At 36.9% G+C, this 16,645-nt stretch overlaps 1 protein-coding gene across 2 annotated transcripts in view; it reads left to right on the top strand.

Annotated features, from left to right (window-relative positions):
• The window catches only part of ARHGEF7 (Rho guanine nucleotide exchange factor 7), a 321,898-nt gene that overhangs the window by 212,239 nt on the left and 93,014 nt on the right, over nt 1-16,645 (top strand). For both annotated transcript variants that reach the window (XM_044670524.1, XM_044670523.1), the window contains one exon: nt 13,201-13,323. In XM_044670524.1, the coding sequence (XP_044526459.1) occupies nt 13,201-13,323 (123 nt within the window). The remainder of the gene's footprint in view (nt 1-13,200; nt 13,324-16,645) is intronic.

Genomic DNA, 16,645 nt, shown 5'->3' with positions numbered 1-16,645 from the left:
CTTTACAAACTTTACCAACAGAAGGAAGAAACTATGGTAGCTCATTCCAGATGAGCTTCACAATAATATATGGATACTTTGTATCATGCTTTGAGCGTTCAAATGAATAATGATTTAGAAGTTGAAGAATTCGATGAATTTAGTATTAGCCTTGGATCTGGGCCAAGATACCTATGATGAAAACAATCAGAAAAATGAAATGCTTTTGAAAGAATATGTACCTAAAATTTTGCAAAGAAAGTTTGAAACTTTCAAAGAAAGATACCTATGAGTAAAGTGTTTGAAAGATAAGAACAATTTCCTGTTATATCCAGGGAATACAATGTCTTCTAACCTTATGTTGTAATAGAAGAATGTTGACCTTGGAATACTTGAGTTTCGAGTTCTCTTGGCTCTGACACTTTAGTACTATGTAAGTCTGGTTAAGTCATGTAACTTTTCTGAGTCTGAGTTTCCTGATCTTTAAAATCATAGCGTTGGATTTAATGAACTTCATTGCTCTTTCTAGCTTGATCTCATGGCACTGCCAGGGTTTTATGGTCTTGTAGAAGTTGGTTATCTATTAAAGGTAGTTTGGTTAAATGACAAGAAATAGAATAGGATCTTTATTTCTAATTATTTAATTGAATTGTAATGTAGAGGAGATAGAGTTAACTTACATGCTTATGGTTTTGTTTTCTGCGTAATACAGACCCGTAAGATGCTTACTCTTTTTGTACCTCTTTTGTTTCCTCCTTAACATGGAAGTAAAGATATTGACAATTGTTTATTATAGGTTATGGCATGATACAATATTAATTGTACAATATTTTCTTGTCACAGAATTCTTCTAGAATAAAATACTGTACCAATTATTGGGGCATTTCTTTTTTATTTTCTTTTTTTTATTCTGAACTTGACAAACACCATCAAATCTGAACAGTTCTATAAACAAAGGACAGAAAAGAGGCTTTTATATCAATCAAATCTACATTTTGTTTACCATTTACTTTAAAGTATCCACTAATTAATTCAATAATGTTAATTTCATAATTCTCCCTATCTTTCTCTGGACTTTTCTTTTTTGTGTATTTTTAAATGCTTAAGTAATGCTTTTTTTTTTTTGTATCAGAGTATCCCACACGCCCTTAATTCATCTCTAAAATAAAAACAAACAACCTTCCTTTGTAATAAATAAGTACCATGAAACAAAATAAGGCCAACTCTATCCATTATGTTGCTTCTTTTTATCCTTTAAACCTTGATTAGGTTTCAAAATATTTCATTATCTTCCTATGAGCTTAATTGTTGGGTAGATAGAGACTTGGACTTTGAATCTTGAATTAAAGTGCTGCCTCTGATACAAAATAACTGTCACTTTGGGCAACTCACTACCCTCTCAGTTCTTTAGGTAACTCCCCAAGATTCTAAGATGCAGAGAAGTTGCTGACCTGAAATGATAAGTTCATTGGTAGAGCATTCCTTTCATTGAGGAACTCTCATTCCTTCCTTCCTTCCTTCATTCATTCATATAAATTGGTATGTCCAAGTTCTATTCCTATATTCATATGCCATAATTTGACCAGCCATTCCCCACATGATAGCTCTAACTCTGACAAACAGTGCTGATCTGAATATTTTTATCCTTAGGAGGTATTTCCCTCTTACACTGATTTGTTTTGGATATATATTTAGTGGTGCTATTGTTGGGTCTGAGAGTTTATTGTTGATGATTTGTTGACTTTTCAGATTTAATTATAAATTGCTTTCCAGAATGGCTAGACCAAAATTCACAGTTCCACCAGTAGTTTGTTCTCTCTGTCCCCTTACAGCTCCTCTAACAATGATCATTCTTTCTTTTGCCATCTTGCCAGTAGATGGGGAAAAGGAGGGAAAGAATTCTGGGCATCTGGACAAGCCAGTGAAAATGCCTTGAATTGGGTGGTAGAGTCCTGTGTGGAATGGCCTAGGATGACATAACATTGTCACTAGATAATAAAGTATATGGGAATGTCAGAGGGAAGGTGTAAGAAGACAGGACAGATAGCCATGGGCCAGGTTACAAAGGATTTTAAATGCCAAACAGGATTTTATTCCAACCTCAAAGTTACTGGAAACTACTAGAGTTTATTGAATAGAATGGGCTATACCCATTCCATCAGAAGATTGTTTTGGCAGCTAAGTGGAGAGTGGGTTGGCAAGGGAAGTGACTCGAGGTAGGAAGACCAACCAGAAAACTTTTGGAATAGTCCAAGTATGGGGTGAGGAGGGCCTTTCAACATAATGCCAAAGGAGTGGAGAAATTAAAAAGAGATGTTATGAGGGTAAAACTGATAGTACAGAACAACAGAATGAATTTGAGGGGAGGAGTAGTAAGAGTGAGGAATTCAGGATAACACTTAGGTTGAGAACCTGAGTGACTGCAAGATTCCAATAGTAGAAATAGGAAAGTAATTAGGAATAGGAGAGGGTTAGGGTTTATTATAATTCTATTTTAGATGTGTTGAATTTAAGATCTCTAATAGGAATTTGGACATGAAAGTCTAGAGCAGTGATTCCCAAAGTGGGAGCCACCGCCCCCTGGTGGGTGCTACAGTGATCCAGGGAGGCGGTGATGGCCACAGATGCATCTATCTTTCCTATTAATTGCTATTAACATTTAAAAAAAATTTATTTCTAGGGGGCTAAGTAATATTTTTTCTGGAAAGGGGCAGTAGGCGAAAAAAGTTTGGGAACCACTGGTCTAGAGTTTAGGAGAGAGATTAGGATTGAATAAGTAAATCTAAGAATCATCAGCAGAAAGTAGATGAATCAGTGATTTCTGATGGAATCACTAAGCACCATAATAAAAGAAAGAGAAAAGAGGGTCCAGTACAAAGACTTGGCTATTCATACTTAGTATTTGTGATAGGGATGAAGATCCTGCAAAGGAAACAAAGAAGGAATGATTCATCATGTAGGAAGAGAACCATGGTAGAGTAGTATCATGAAAACCAAGTGAGACAATGCTATTGAAGAGGGGAGGGTGATACAATATTATATATAACCTTACATTGTTCTTAACTCTTCTCATTAAGATGGAATAGATTGTAATCATATTACAGTGATTAATATCTAGCATTTAAATGATACTTTTTAGGGTTTGCAAAGCTTCATGGCAGATGGTGGCACAGAAGGCAGTACTGGGCCCAAAAGGTTTGAGTTCAAATCCAGCCTCAGACACTTACTAGTTGTGTATTTCTGGGCCAGTCACAATCTTTGCCTCAGTTAGGAAACTATAAATTATAAATTGAGGTAATATTAGCACTTATCATCTAAAGATTATTATTTTATGGATCAAATGATAATATTTGTAAAGCATTTAGCAGAGTGCCTAGCAAATAGTAGATTATAAATGCTATCATTATTATTAATAACTTGTAATGAAATGATTCAAAATTCATGTAATAAATATCTATTCCATGCCTGTTCTATGGAGAGGAAGTATAAGAAGAGTGGACAATAGTAAAGGGTCAGGTTATAAAGAACTTAAAAAAGCCAAACAGGTGAAATTGTATTTGAACCTTTGTAAACCTTAAAATGCTATATAAATGTTAGTTGTTGATTTTACTATTGTTATAGAGTACTATATTGCATCTGTTAAAAGGAAAGAGAGAATTTGAGTAGAGGCAGGAAAGTTTCTGGAATTCTGGAGAAATGACTGAACTGTTTCTAACTGTCAGTTAGCCTAGAGGTTTCTCTTGTCTCCTGGGATGGATCTAGTGATCTTGGCTTCTTTCCTGTGGTTTCCTGTTTCCTGCTGGCTGATGATACATCTACAGAGCTTATTGAACCACCTAAGACATCTGTCCATGAGAACCTCTCCCTGAGCCTTCCAACCTTAATACCTCTGTTACCATCGAGGTGGGATTTGAGTTAGAGGAGTTTATATTAGGAACTGGGAAGTCAGGTAGATAAGTAAAGGACAGTGTAGCTAAAATCTCTCTGAAGGCTTTCTGTGAGGGAACAACTGTAGATTTGTTGAGGAGGGTTAGTTAGTGAATATTAGAATTTCTACCTTCCCTTGTTTTAATAAACCAAACCATTCCTGTGTTTGTTACCTCTCCCTGGACTGTATTTGTTAGCCTATTGCCTATATCCTGTTGGCCTTCCCAAACCCTGTATTGTCTTCTGATACTGGCCCTGAGTAACCATTCCTTGAACCTACCAATATCCCTTTCATACCACCTTGGTATTTCAGTTACTTAGTTCATATCTCATTGTTTAACATAGTTTAGTGTTAATGAGAATTATTTAGGGTTATCCACTTGTGTTGTTAATTATATCTTTTATTAATTATATACTCTGTGGAAGATGGTTTTATAAAAAAATCTTAATTACCTCTATTAAATCATTAGCATACTGTTGGACCTAAAAGTTTATAGGATTTATTTTATTTTCACTTCTAGAATCAGTACAGTATATGACACCATCATCTTCATAAATGTTTCTTTAAATGATACACTTATTTTTTGAATGAATGCTAAATAATTTAAAAGAAAATTAAATAGACATGATAGTTATTGTCTAGGGAGTTTATAATCAAAGGCATAATACAGATACATAATTTAAGCACTTAAAACATGATCAGCATACCTTTGTTAATAGAAGATGTTTTCATATTGGAGGGAAATCATCGCCCTTCTACAACTACTTTAGGTAGAAGAGGGAACCTTCATGTTGGTTCTGTTTCTGATACAAGACAAAATTGAGGGTCTGCATTAAGACTCTTTCTTAATTTGGTGTATAATTTTGTAAAAATATAGGATGGCCCCAAAAGAACATTGGGGAAAAAATTGATTTATCAGTTAAGAAGATGTGTCCAAATCCTTACTGATACATTTCATCTGTATAGTTTGGGGAACATCACTTAATTTCCTTTGGCCTTAGTTTCCTCCTCTGTAAAACGTTGAGATTAGACTAAATGACTTCTTAGGAGCTTCTTTTAGCTCTAAATAGGTGCTTATAATTTCTAAGAGAATGAGATCCTCATGATGGCTAAATTTTTTTATACATGGCTTATTGGTTTTACATTGATTGTGTGTTATCATCCCCTTCATACACTAACCTCTTTTTGTCAAAGGCAATATACTTCCACTCAGATTCTGGACCACCTAAACTCAATAGACTGGCAAAGGTGGAATCAAATGGCTTAGGTTGGAAAAATGGAGCAAGTTAAAGCTTCCATGCTTATAGTACTTGGTTTCAGCCCAAAAGTAGCCACTGCACTTCAAGCTTGGTCAAGATAAGGAATGAAAGAAGGAAGGAAGGAAACAGGGGGGAAGAAAAGAGGGAGAGAGAAAAAGAGAAGCAAGTAAGGAAGGAAGCAGAGAGATAGGAAAGGAAGAAGAAAAGAAATTCAAATATGCCAATGATTACATCTTAAAACAAATAATAGATATTTTGACATTTTATAGTGACCACAGAATGTGATGAATTGTTGGTAAACTTAGGTTCTTTATTCACTATTTTTGGGGAGATTCTGCTCCAGCACAAGATTTTTCAAAGCATATAAGATTTTGTTGGATTCATTGCTTCAAATAATCACCAAATAGCAACATTAGAGAAGCAGTGAAAATCTATCCATGAACGAAATGGTCTACTGTTTTAGATATGTGCGTAGGATCATTCCAGCTGCTTGCTAGATATCTCTACCTGGATCCTATTTGCATCTCCATATCAATATATCTAAAACTGAATAATCTTTCTTCTAAAACTTGGAATGTTATGGAATTCATCAGACCTATTTTTAGCAGGGATGAAATTAGGTCCACAGAGGTTAAGTGACAGCTGATTAGTGGCATAATCAAAATTAAATTCTAATACCCAGACCTCTAATTCAGTGCTCTTCCCCATCATCATGGTGATCCCATACTTCTCCTGGATCTCTTATTTTTGTTCATGGCACCACCATTTCCCCAGGTAACCAGGCTTCAAACCTGAGTCACATTTGATTCTTTTTTTTACCTTACGCATTCTAACAATTGTTATATACCTCTGGAACATTTGTCTCCTTTATTTCTCACTGCCACTATCTTGGTTCAGGGACTTTTTAACACTCATATGGAAGGTCTTTTGCAATATAGCTCTGAAGAGAACTTCATATCTCTAATTTTCCTCCTCTCTATTTCAGCCTATATACCACTGATATTAGTGTTTCTTCTAATGCACAGTATTCTTAATAAAATGTAAGCTTTTAGTTAATTTCACTTTATTACTTCATTTTGTTCCATGTAAAATTACAAAATAATATTAACAATAATCAATAATAAATAATAGTATAATTATCTAGCTTTTATAGAGCTTTGTGCCAGGCACTGTGCTAACCTTCATGAGAACTCTGGGAAATAGGTACTATTATCTCCATTTTACAGTGAGGAAACTGCAGCCAAAAGAGGTTAAGTGATTTGCTTAAGATTTACACAGCCTGAAAGTGTCTTGGGCCAAATTTTTTTTAAACCCTTAATTTCTGTGTATTGGCTCCTTGGTGGAAGAGTGGTAAGGGTGGGCAATGGGGGTCAAGTGACTTGCCCAGGGTCACACAGCTGGGAAGTGTTTGAGGCTGGATTTGAACCTAGGACCTCCAGTCTCTAGGCCTGACTCTCAATCCACTGAGTTACCCAGCTGCCCGTCTTGGGCCAAATTTAAACTCAAGATTTCCTGACTCCTGGTCTAGGGCTCTATCCACTGTACCATGTCTGTGTTTATTATGTATTTATTGAATTATGTTGAACACCTTTGTAGAAAATGGCTTGATTTGAGGGGGAAGGGGAGACAAAAATTATAGATAAGATATGAATCCTACCTTTATAAAACTTCCTATGTAGCTGGGATTAGAGTACATACACATACACAAAAAACTAGAATGTATTGTAAGTACCTTATAGAAGTGTTAACAAATACTGTGTGAAGAATGATTTTTATAGACTAGAAGAAGTGATATTTGAGTTAGAATTATAAAGTATATAATATTTAACAGAGTGGGAAGGGAGGATATTTTAGATATGTGAAATAGTATGAGACAAGCCAGTATTAGAGTGTTTTAGGATGTGTTTAGAGGAATAATGAGGTGTCCTGCTTTATAGGATTTTTGGCTGAGTAGAGAGAAATAGTATGAGAAAAGGCAGGAAAGACAGGATAGTTCCAAATTGGATAGTGCCAGGCAGTAGGAATTTAAACTTTATTTGGCAAGTAATAGTGTGAAGGGTTAAATTTTTGGTAGGAGTTTGACACAGGTACAGAGAGCAGTTTGGTAAAACACGAAACATTTATTCTGAGAAGTTCAGATAGGAGATAGGAAGGAGGAAAGTGAGATTATTTCTCTAATATCTTATAACTATGCCTGAAATCCTAATTCTGCCTAAACTTTCTAAGAAACCCTAATCTAACTGCCTTCTTGGGTATGTTCTTCTGCCTGAATCAGACTCAGACCTAACTTCTCTACACTGTCTATATAAGAATTTATTTGCTAACTAGCTACCTACCTAAGCTAATCAATAAACATTTATCTCCTCCAATCTCCTTAAATCAGTTTCTCAATCCAAACTCTCAACAGTAAAAACTGCCAGTCTGACTGAGAAAAAGACAGATTGCTCCCTAGGACACCAGAGACCAAAAAGCCCTTAAACTCTTAATGGTGCTCCTTATATATGATCCTCATCTCCTAAGTAAAAGAATCTTCAGAACTTTTACACAGAAGCCTGTCAGTTAAATGGCTCTTACTGAGAAATCTTTCTGCTCTTTTGCCTCTTAAAGAGACAAAGGGAGATTAAGAAACTCCTTTTAACAATAGGGAAGGGAGGTTTTTCAAGTGAAGGAATGATTACTAGATGCAAAGGTTAGAAATATTAGAGGGAATACCTAGTAAGAGGCTATTATAATCTAGGGGCATGGTAACTTAAATTTGTACTATAGTTGAAAAAGTGGGGGGGGGGGATGGGGATGGAAGAGAGAAATGAATAAGACTTAGTAACCCTATGGATAATGATATGTAGAAGAAGGAAGAGTCAAAAGATTTTAAGCATGGGGAATGGAATGACTAATATCCCTGAAAGAAATAGCATTCAAAATATGGAACTAACTGGTTTAAGGAGAAAGATAAAAAGCTTTCTTTTAGACAGGTGAAATTAAGCTCATTCTCATTGCCCAAATTAGATGCCACTTCTTCCATGAAGTCTTCTTCTGTTGCCCACTCAGTGATAATACATTCATCCTTTTCACTTTAATCATGTCTTGTCATGAAGCTAATTTCATCAAGACTCCTGTGATGACACAATAGAGCATGCTTATAGTTGGTTTTCTAACATAGGCTTTATTATAAAGGATACCAAGAGATAAATAAACATAAGTTAGCAGATTCTGTGCTCCAAAGTAATCATGCTGATTTATATTAGCCCTCAAATTAGAGGATTAGATTCTGCTCTTCACCAGCAGAACTTTCCTTAGTGGGAAAGTAAGTTGGGAGAATTATGGCTTAAATAGATCTTTTAGTAGCAGGTCATATGCAAAGGGGACTCCACCCAGCCAGGATTAGGGTTTTTTGACTCCATGGAGTATTTGCTTCATCCTGGGTATGAGTACCAGGCATATATCTAGAGCTATGTGATAACCTATGTGCCGGGGAAAATTATGATAGATTCTCAGCCTAGGTTATGATAGATAGATAGATAGATAGATAGATAGATAGATAGATAGATAGATAGATAGATAGATACATACATACATACATACACACACATACATACACACACATACATACATATGTATCATTCTGAATGACATATACCTTTCCCTTTCCCTCTCCCTCTCTCTCTCCTTTGCCTCTCTCCCTCTCCTCTCTCCCTAGCCTTCCCAGGAATCATTTGATTCCTAGCAATCTCTTCGAGCCTGTTTATCTGTAAAATGGAGATAATGATATTTTCGTTGCATTTTCATGGTTTTGAGAATAAAAGAGATAATATACAAAAAGCATTTTGCAAAGTGTAAGATGATTTTAAATGTTAGTTATTGTTGGTAAAAATAACATGCTAATTGAATCTTAATTCAGCTGAATATTTTTATGGAGTCTGAAGTTCTATTTTATATGTTAAGGAGTAAGTTTGGAATAAAATGTTTGCTTTTCTAGCCTACTGTTTTCTTTAGTGTACTGGACAGAAAATGAATAGAATATTCTTTCACTTTGGATAACCACTTATTAGAGGGGATAATCAATTTTTCTTGATCACTGTCAACAATAGCACTTAGAATTCATAGCTTTAGTTAGACTTTGGCAGATCTAATTACAGACTTCTATTTCCTGTGGATATAAAAATATTGAACAAAAGCACTTTTGTGTGCTATATTATAGCTCTAGTCAGCATATTGAAATCAGTAATACTTTGTTTCATATAAAACATTAGTTAGTAAAACTAGTTGGTAAATAAGCTTGATTTTTAGATGTGAAAGTAATCTTTGATTCATGATAACAGAATTTGACTGAGAAATCTTGGTTTCTTTGCCTATAATGAGGGGGAAAGTTTTCTTATCTTCAGCTTGGGACTTTATTAACAATTCTGGCATAGTTTGAGAATCAGGTATTTTAGAAGAATTAATTTTTTCCAGGGAAGTATACTGTATCTCTTTGGTACCTAAAACTTACAGTCCTCCCCCCTTCAAGAAAGGCATTAGATTAGGCAGTTTAAAAGCCAATTTTAGAGGAAAACTTAAAAAAAATTATCTTTTGGCATTATCATCTTCAACATAGCATAGCTTTTCCTTGATGATATGAAGTCATCACTTACAAACAATAGTGCTTTTATTATACTCTCAGAACTATTAAAATCTCTGAGGCTCTTTGTTTAAGGTCTGACCCCTTACTGCTGTGCTTTTTAGTTATCAGCTGTCATTTTAGTCAGGAAACATTTATGAAGTACTTACTTGGTGTTAGGCATTCTCCTAAAGCTTGAGGAGCACAAAGAAGGGCAAAAACAGATCCCATTTTCAAGGAATTCACATTTTGATGAGGGAGACAACCACTTGTAAATAAGCAGGTACTTACAAGATCTGTACTGTGTAAATGAAAGGCAGTTTCGTAGGGGAAGGCATTAGTAGCTACAGGTGGGGAGGCAACTGGGAAGGACTGCCAGAAGATACTGGGTATTGATCTGAGTCTTGAAAGAAGCCAGGGACTTCAGGAGTTAAAAGTGAGAAGGGAGAACATTCTAGGCATGGGAATAAGCCAATAAAGGTATGGATCATGGATATGAGGTGTCATGGTGAGGAATAACACCAAGGCTGTTGTTGCTGGATTATAGAGCCTGTTGAGGAGGGGTAATTGGTGAGAAGATTAGCAGGTGAGAATAGACCAGGTTGTCAAGGACTTCAAAGACCAAACACAAGATTTTCTATTTAAGGTTCTATAGCAATAGGGGGCAGAGTTGAGACAGCAGAGGGTAGTCAGTATTTCTATGAGTATTCCCAACCATAGCTCTCTTAACATAAAAGAAGATATCAAACCAAACTCTGGGTAGGAAAAATAGCCAAAAGTCAAAGTAAGTCATTTTTCTAGCCTAGAGCAGCTTAGGAAGAAGAAAAAAGAGGTCTGCAAATGCTGGGGTTTGTGTGGGCCAAGAGTATGATATAGTAGATTAGTAAGTTTGGAAGCTAATGACTCCATGAGATATCAAGAAATAACCAAACAAAAGTCAAAGATAGGGAAAATAACTGACCTGGAAAATAGGTTGAAGAGAGGTTTAAGAATTATTGGACTTGGGGGCAGCTGGGTAGCTCAGTGTATTAAGAGTCAAGTCTAGAGACAGGAGGTCCTAGGTTCAAATCTGGCCTCAGACACTTCCCAGCTGTGTGACCCTGGGCAAGTCACTCGATCCCCCCCATTGCCTGCCCTTACCATCTTCTGCCTTGGAGCCAATACACAGTATTGACTCCAAGACGGAAGGTAAGGGTTTAAAAAAAAAAAAAAAGAATTATTGGACTTCTTGAAAAACTGTGAGAAAAAATGTAAATATTAGGAAAACAATCCACATAATTGACTGTATCAACAAGCAAATCAACAAAAATCACATGCTTATTTGATTATTTCAATAGATGCTGAAAAAGCCTTTAGCAAAATACAACACCCATTTCTATTGAAAACACTAGAAAGTATAGGAATAGAAGGGCCTTTCCTAAGAATAATAAAAAGCATATATTTAAAACCATCAACAAGGATCATCTGCAATGAGAATAAATTAGAAGCCTTCCCAATAAGATCAGGAGTGAAACAAAGATGCCCATTATCACCGCTATTATTTAACATTGTACTAGAAACACTAGCAGTAGCAGTTGGAAAAGAAAAAGAAATTGAAGGTATTAAGAGTGGCAACGAGGAGATGAAGCCATCACTCTTTTCAGATGATATGATAGCCTACTTTAAGAATCCCAGAGAATCAACTAAAAAGCTAGTGGAAATAATCAACAACTTCAGCAAAGTTGCAGGATACAAAATAAACTTAGATAAATCATCATCATTTGTATGTATGTGTATATATATATTTCTCCAACACATCCCAGCAGCAAGAATTAGAAAGAGAAATGCCATTTAAAATCACCCTAGACAAAATAAAATACTTAGGAATCTATCTGCCAAGACATACACAGGAATTATAGGAACACAACTATGAAACCCTTTCCACACAATTAAAACCAGATCTAAATAATTGGAAAAACAATTGCTCATGAGTAAGACGAACTAACATAATAAAAATGACCATTCTACCCAAATTGATCTATTCATTTAGTGCCATACCTATCAAACAACCAAAAAACTTTTTTATTGAATTAGAAAAAAGTATAACAAAGTTTATTTGGAAGAACAAAAGATCAAGAATATCAAGGGAAATAATAAAAAAAAAAAAGTGAAGGAAGGTGGCCTAGCAGTACCAGATCTTAAACTGTACTATAAAGCAGTAGTCATCAAAACAATAGGTTACTGGAGAAGAGACAGAAAGGAGGATCAGTGGAATAGACTAGGGGTAAGTGACCTCAGCAAGTGCAATAAGGTGGATAACTGTGCAACTGTAATAAGTGGGTAAAGTGGCTAATAATAGGGGAGTTGGTGGTACAAGTGAGTCACCTGGGCCTGGGAGCCAGTAACTACAGTAGCAGGTTTTTTGAGACTGTCAGGGACGTGTAGCCTGAGCTGTGATGCCCAGTCAGTCTTCCTGCTACCTATAGGCTCCTTTAAGGTGGAGAGTGAGGGGCCCCTCCCTGCTGGAGTGAAAGCAGAACTCAACAGGAAATGAAGCTCACACACTTCCTGGATACAATGGATGCTTGGCCAGTACTTCCTTTGAAGCCAACTGTTTGATATTCTCCCCTCTCCTCAGCCCCTTAGCCCAAGATGATTCCTAATTATAGGAACTCTCAGTTGCAGGCTAAGGGTTTTATTTTAACATGGAAGGGAAAACAGAGGTATGAGGGTATAGGGCTCTTGAGAGGCTGTTCCTAGGGGCAACTGGCAAGTGTTGGCTATGGACCTAGAAGGTAAGGCCAGGCTGAGGGAACCAACCCTCAGCCAGAAATAATTTGGCACTGCCCTGATGTTAATAATCCACCAGCTTAACAGAATAGTTAATGAATTGGTTTAGGGGTGTCCCTGTTTCTAGGCTACTCTTAAGTTAAATCCTACCCACTTTCCACAACCCAAACCTCCCTTCAACTTCCCGTCAACCTCCCGGGGTCTGGAAGGGGAAGTCAGGGGTAGCTGGGTGTCTGGGTGAGGTAAAGGAAATCAGAACCCCCAGGTTGGTTCTGCAGGGGTTTTTATAGTCCAAGCTCAAACTGTCATTTCCTGGGACTGGCACCTGCCAGACAAGAGTTCCATTCTCCTAACTGACAGGATTGCCTAGGGTAGTTTTGCAAATGCAAGAGATCTTGCATAAATCCTGCATTACACAAGACAGTCTATGATAAACCCAAAGAGCACAGCTTTTGGGACAAAAATCCACTATTTGACAAAAACTGCTTGGAAAATTGGAAAACAATATGGGAGAGATTAGGTTTAGATCAACATCTCACACCCTACACCAAGATAAACTCAGAATGGGTGAATGACTTGAATATAAAGAAGGAAACTATTACTATCAATCCCCATCCCTTTTGATTTTGAAACTTATGGTTATTTTATTCTGTGTCGTTTATCTCTAGGTTGCCTGAAGCTCAGCAGAGAGTCGGAGGCTGCTTTCTAAATCTGATGCCACAAATGAAAACCTTGTACCTTGCATACTGTGCCAATCATCCATCAGCAGTAAATGTTCTCACAGAACACAGGTGCGTAGGTTTCTTAGTTCAATTAAGCATGTTTGGTTTTTTGGACCTGTCCCCTTTGCCCAAAACCAAAGTGTTAAAAATAACACATCTTTGACCTATACTCTTTGGGATGACTTGCTAATGACCTACTTGGATTTAAATCTAGTAATAAGCTGTTTGGGAAGGTAGTTGGAGTGAATTAGTTTAATAGTGGATTTTTTTAGTATATTCAATTTTTACTAAATTAAATATTATTTTCCTATTGACATAAATCATCTTTGAAATAATAATTTACTTTCATTGTTACCTTAATTTTCTTTTTCTAGTCATTCTATTATTCTACCATCATCATAACTTCTCAGATAAATGCACCAGGTGAAAATTCTTAATTTTCAGAAAACTGAAATTATAACCGTTAACTACCTGGATTGATTGTCATTCCCTTTGTTGTTTTATATATGAATTTGGGTTTAAAAAAACAACAACAAAAAACCAAGTTCAGATTATTTTCCTAGTATGTGTGGTGGTTGTATATAGCACATCTTTCTAATACCCTAAGTCTTATACCTCTGCCCATATTAGCATTATAGTCAAGTTTTAGTGTCCTATATTTGGTAAGGAAACAAGATGCTTAGATTATACTCTGTTATCTGAAATGTACACAGTATGTTTTTCAGGACCCCATTCTAAAGTAAACATTTCATATCCTATAAGGACCTAGGTATCTAGAAATTGCAAAGTTTGAAAATGCATAATCTTTGCCCTAAAAGAGATTGTAGTTTAGTATGTGAATGTGGCAACAATATACCTTTGATTTACAATATTATTCAGATGAATTAAAGAGTTACAAAACAAGGAGGTCTGAGGGGAAAAGCTGTTATTGCAAAATGGGGGTAAAGGCAGGGTACCCTATTTCATTTAACAATGTTCTATCCTTAAAAATAACTACTAGTAATCCCTTTCTTTACTCCCCATCCATAAGGAACTAGAATAACTTCTGCCGATACCACCTGAAAGAATCCTTTCCCTCATCCATCAGGACCCTTTTAACTAGTATAGACCCTTCTGACCCTTCATACATGTCTCTTTACCAAGCCTCTAAATGAATAGGTGGGAGCAATCACTTCAGGAGTAACTATCTCCCTGGAGCCCTTCCTTACTGCCATTGTTTCCCTGTAGAGCTGACCTTGGATCAGAAAGTCTCTCTGACCTTGAATGTAGTAGATGTATATCATTAGATCATTGAGTGAATGAATGAAAAAGCATTTACTTAGCACTTACTATGTGCTCCTACAGTGTACTAAATATTGGGAACACAAATAGAATGAGATAGGCCCTACTCTCAAGGAGTTCACATCCTAATTGAGGAAGATAACACTCATAGGAGAGCCCAGTTGCAGGGCAGATGGAAAGGCATTGAGACCCTAAGGTTTCAGCTTCAAGGTGAGGAGAGGCACCTGAGTGTCATTGGGAAGGGGCAAGCAGGTCGGAGGGTCAGAGTGTAAAGGGGATTCTTCATTCCCTCCATCAGGGTTGAGGGTGGTTATGCACTGTCTAAGCAGGATAGGAAAGGGGCAGAAAGGGAAGATTAATGTGGGCTTTGAGTTAGGGATGTTAGGATAAGGGAGCCTCTAGATGGGTACCATTGCCAACTAAAGTGCTCTAGGTGCTTTGGGTTGGGGTGTGAGGCAGCCTGCCAGTGGTGGCCTATGTTAAGGGCTAGTTCCAGTTGAGGCCCATATTGGAGTGATGAAAGAAGGGAGAGTGGAAAGTAGAACAGAGAAAAATGTGTCCCAGGTATCCCTGTTAGAATTTGGAAGACAGTTTTAGAATGTGGTGGTTAGGTTCAATAATATCAGTACTGTTGTTAAACCAAATTTTAGGTAAACTGGGTTTTTATGTGCTGACCTGGTACCAGCTAAGCATCATGTTATTTGTATGAGGATATACATTATTTTGCCTTTCTACACCATCAGAGTTTGAGGAGATTGAGGTGTTAGTGAGACATTTAGGTGCTGGACAACAGCAGCTGGACATGTAGAACAAGAACTTGGGAAAGATAAGGACTGAATATTTAGATATGGGAGATATTTGAATAAAGATAGTAATTGAAGTCTTGGAGAGAACCAGGACAAAGCAATATCACAGTAAACCAAAGGAAGATAGATATTCAGAAGGAAGAAAAGGCTGGTGAATTGGACATTTAGAACTGGTGACTTTGGAGACTGTTTTAATAAAGTGGTGAACTCAGAAGCCTCAGATCTGCAAGGGGTTAAAGAGTATGTAGGTGGTAAGAAAAGTGGAATAGAGTGTAGACGACTCTTCCTAGAAGTTTGGCATGTCCGTTTTTTTTCCCCTCCTTTCTCTCTCTCTTTTCCTAGAATAGCCTGGTCATTGTGTTTACAGAGGGGCTATCTTGGAGACCCCATGGGATAGCTGTTTTAGGAAGACATATCTTTTTTTAAAATTTAAACATTTATTAATATTCATTTTTAACATGGTTACATGATTCATGCTCCTACTTTCCCCTTCTCCCCCCTCACTCCCCCCACCCGTGGCCAACGCACATTTCCACTGGTTTTGTCATGTGTCCTTGATCAAGGCCTATTTCCAAATTGTTGATAGTTGCATTGGTGTGGTAGTTTCGAGTCTACATCCCCAATCATGTCCACCCCAACTCATGCGTTCAAGCAGTTGTTTTTCTTATATGTTTCCTCTCCTGCAGTCATTCCTCTGAATGTGGGTAGCGTTCATTACTATAAATCCCTCAGAATTGTCCTGGGTCATTGCATTGCTGCTGGTACAGAAGTCCATTGCATTGTATTTAACCATAGTATATCAGTCTCTGTGTACAATGTTCTTCTGGCTCTGCTCCTATCGCTCTGCATCAGTTCCTGGAGGTCTCTCCAGTTCACCTGGAACTCCTCTAGTTTATTATTCCTTTGAGCACAATAGTATTCTATCACCAGCATATACCACAATTTGTTCAGCCATTCCCCAATTGAAGGACATGCCCTCCTTTACCAGTTTTTTGCCACCACAAAAAGCGCAGCTATAAACATTTTCATACAAGTCTGTTTATCTATGATCTCTTTGGGGGTATAAACCCAACAATGGTATGGCTGGATCAAAGGGCAGGCAGTCTTTTTTATAGCCCTTTGAAGCATGATTCCAAATTGCCATCCAGAAAGGTTGGATCAGTTCACAACTCCACCAGCAATGCATCAATGTCCCAATTTTGCCACATCCTCTCCAACATTCATTACTCTCCCCTTCTTTCATTTTAGCCAATCTGCTAGGTGTGAGGTGATACCTCAGAGTTGTTTTGATTTGCATTTCTCTA

Source organism: Gracilinanus agilis, chromosome 3 (assembly GCF_016433145.1).
Source record: "Gracilinanus agilis isolate LMUSP501 chromosome 3, AgileGrace, whole genome shotgun sequence".
Lineage (NCBI taxonomy): Eukaryota > Metazoa > Chordata > Mammalia > Didelphimorphia > Didelphidae > Gracilinanus > Gracilinanus agilis.
The sequence above is the reverse complement of the archived record's forward strand: the minus strand, read 5'-3'. Positions and strand labels throughout refer to the sequence as shown.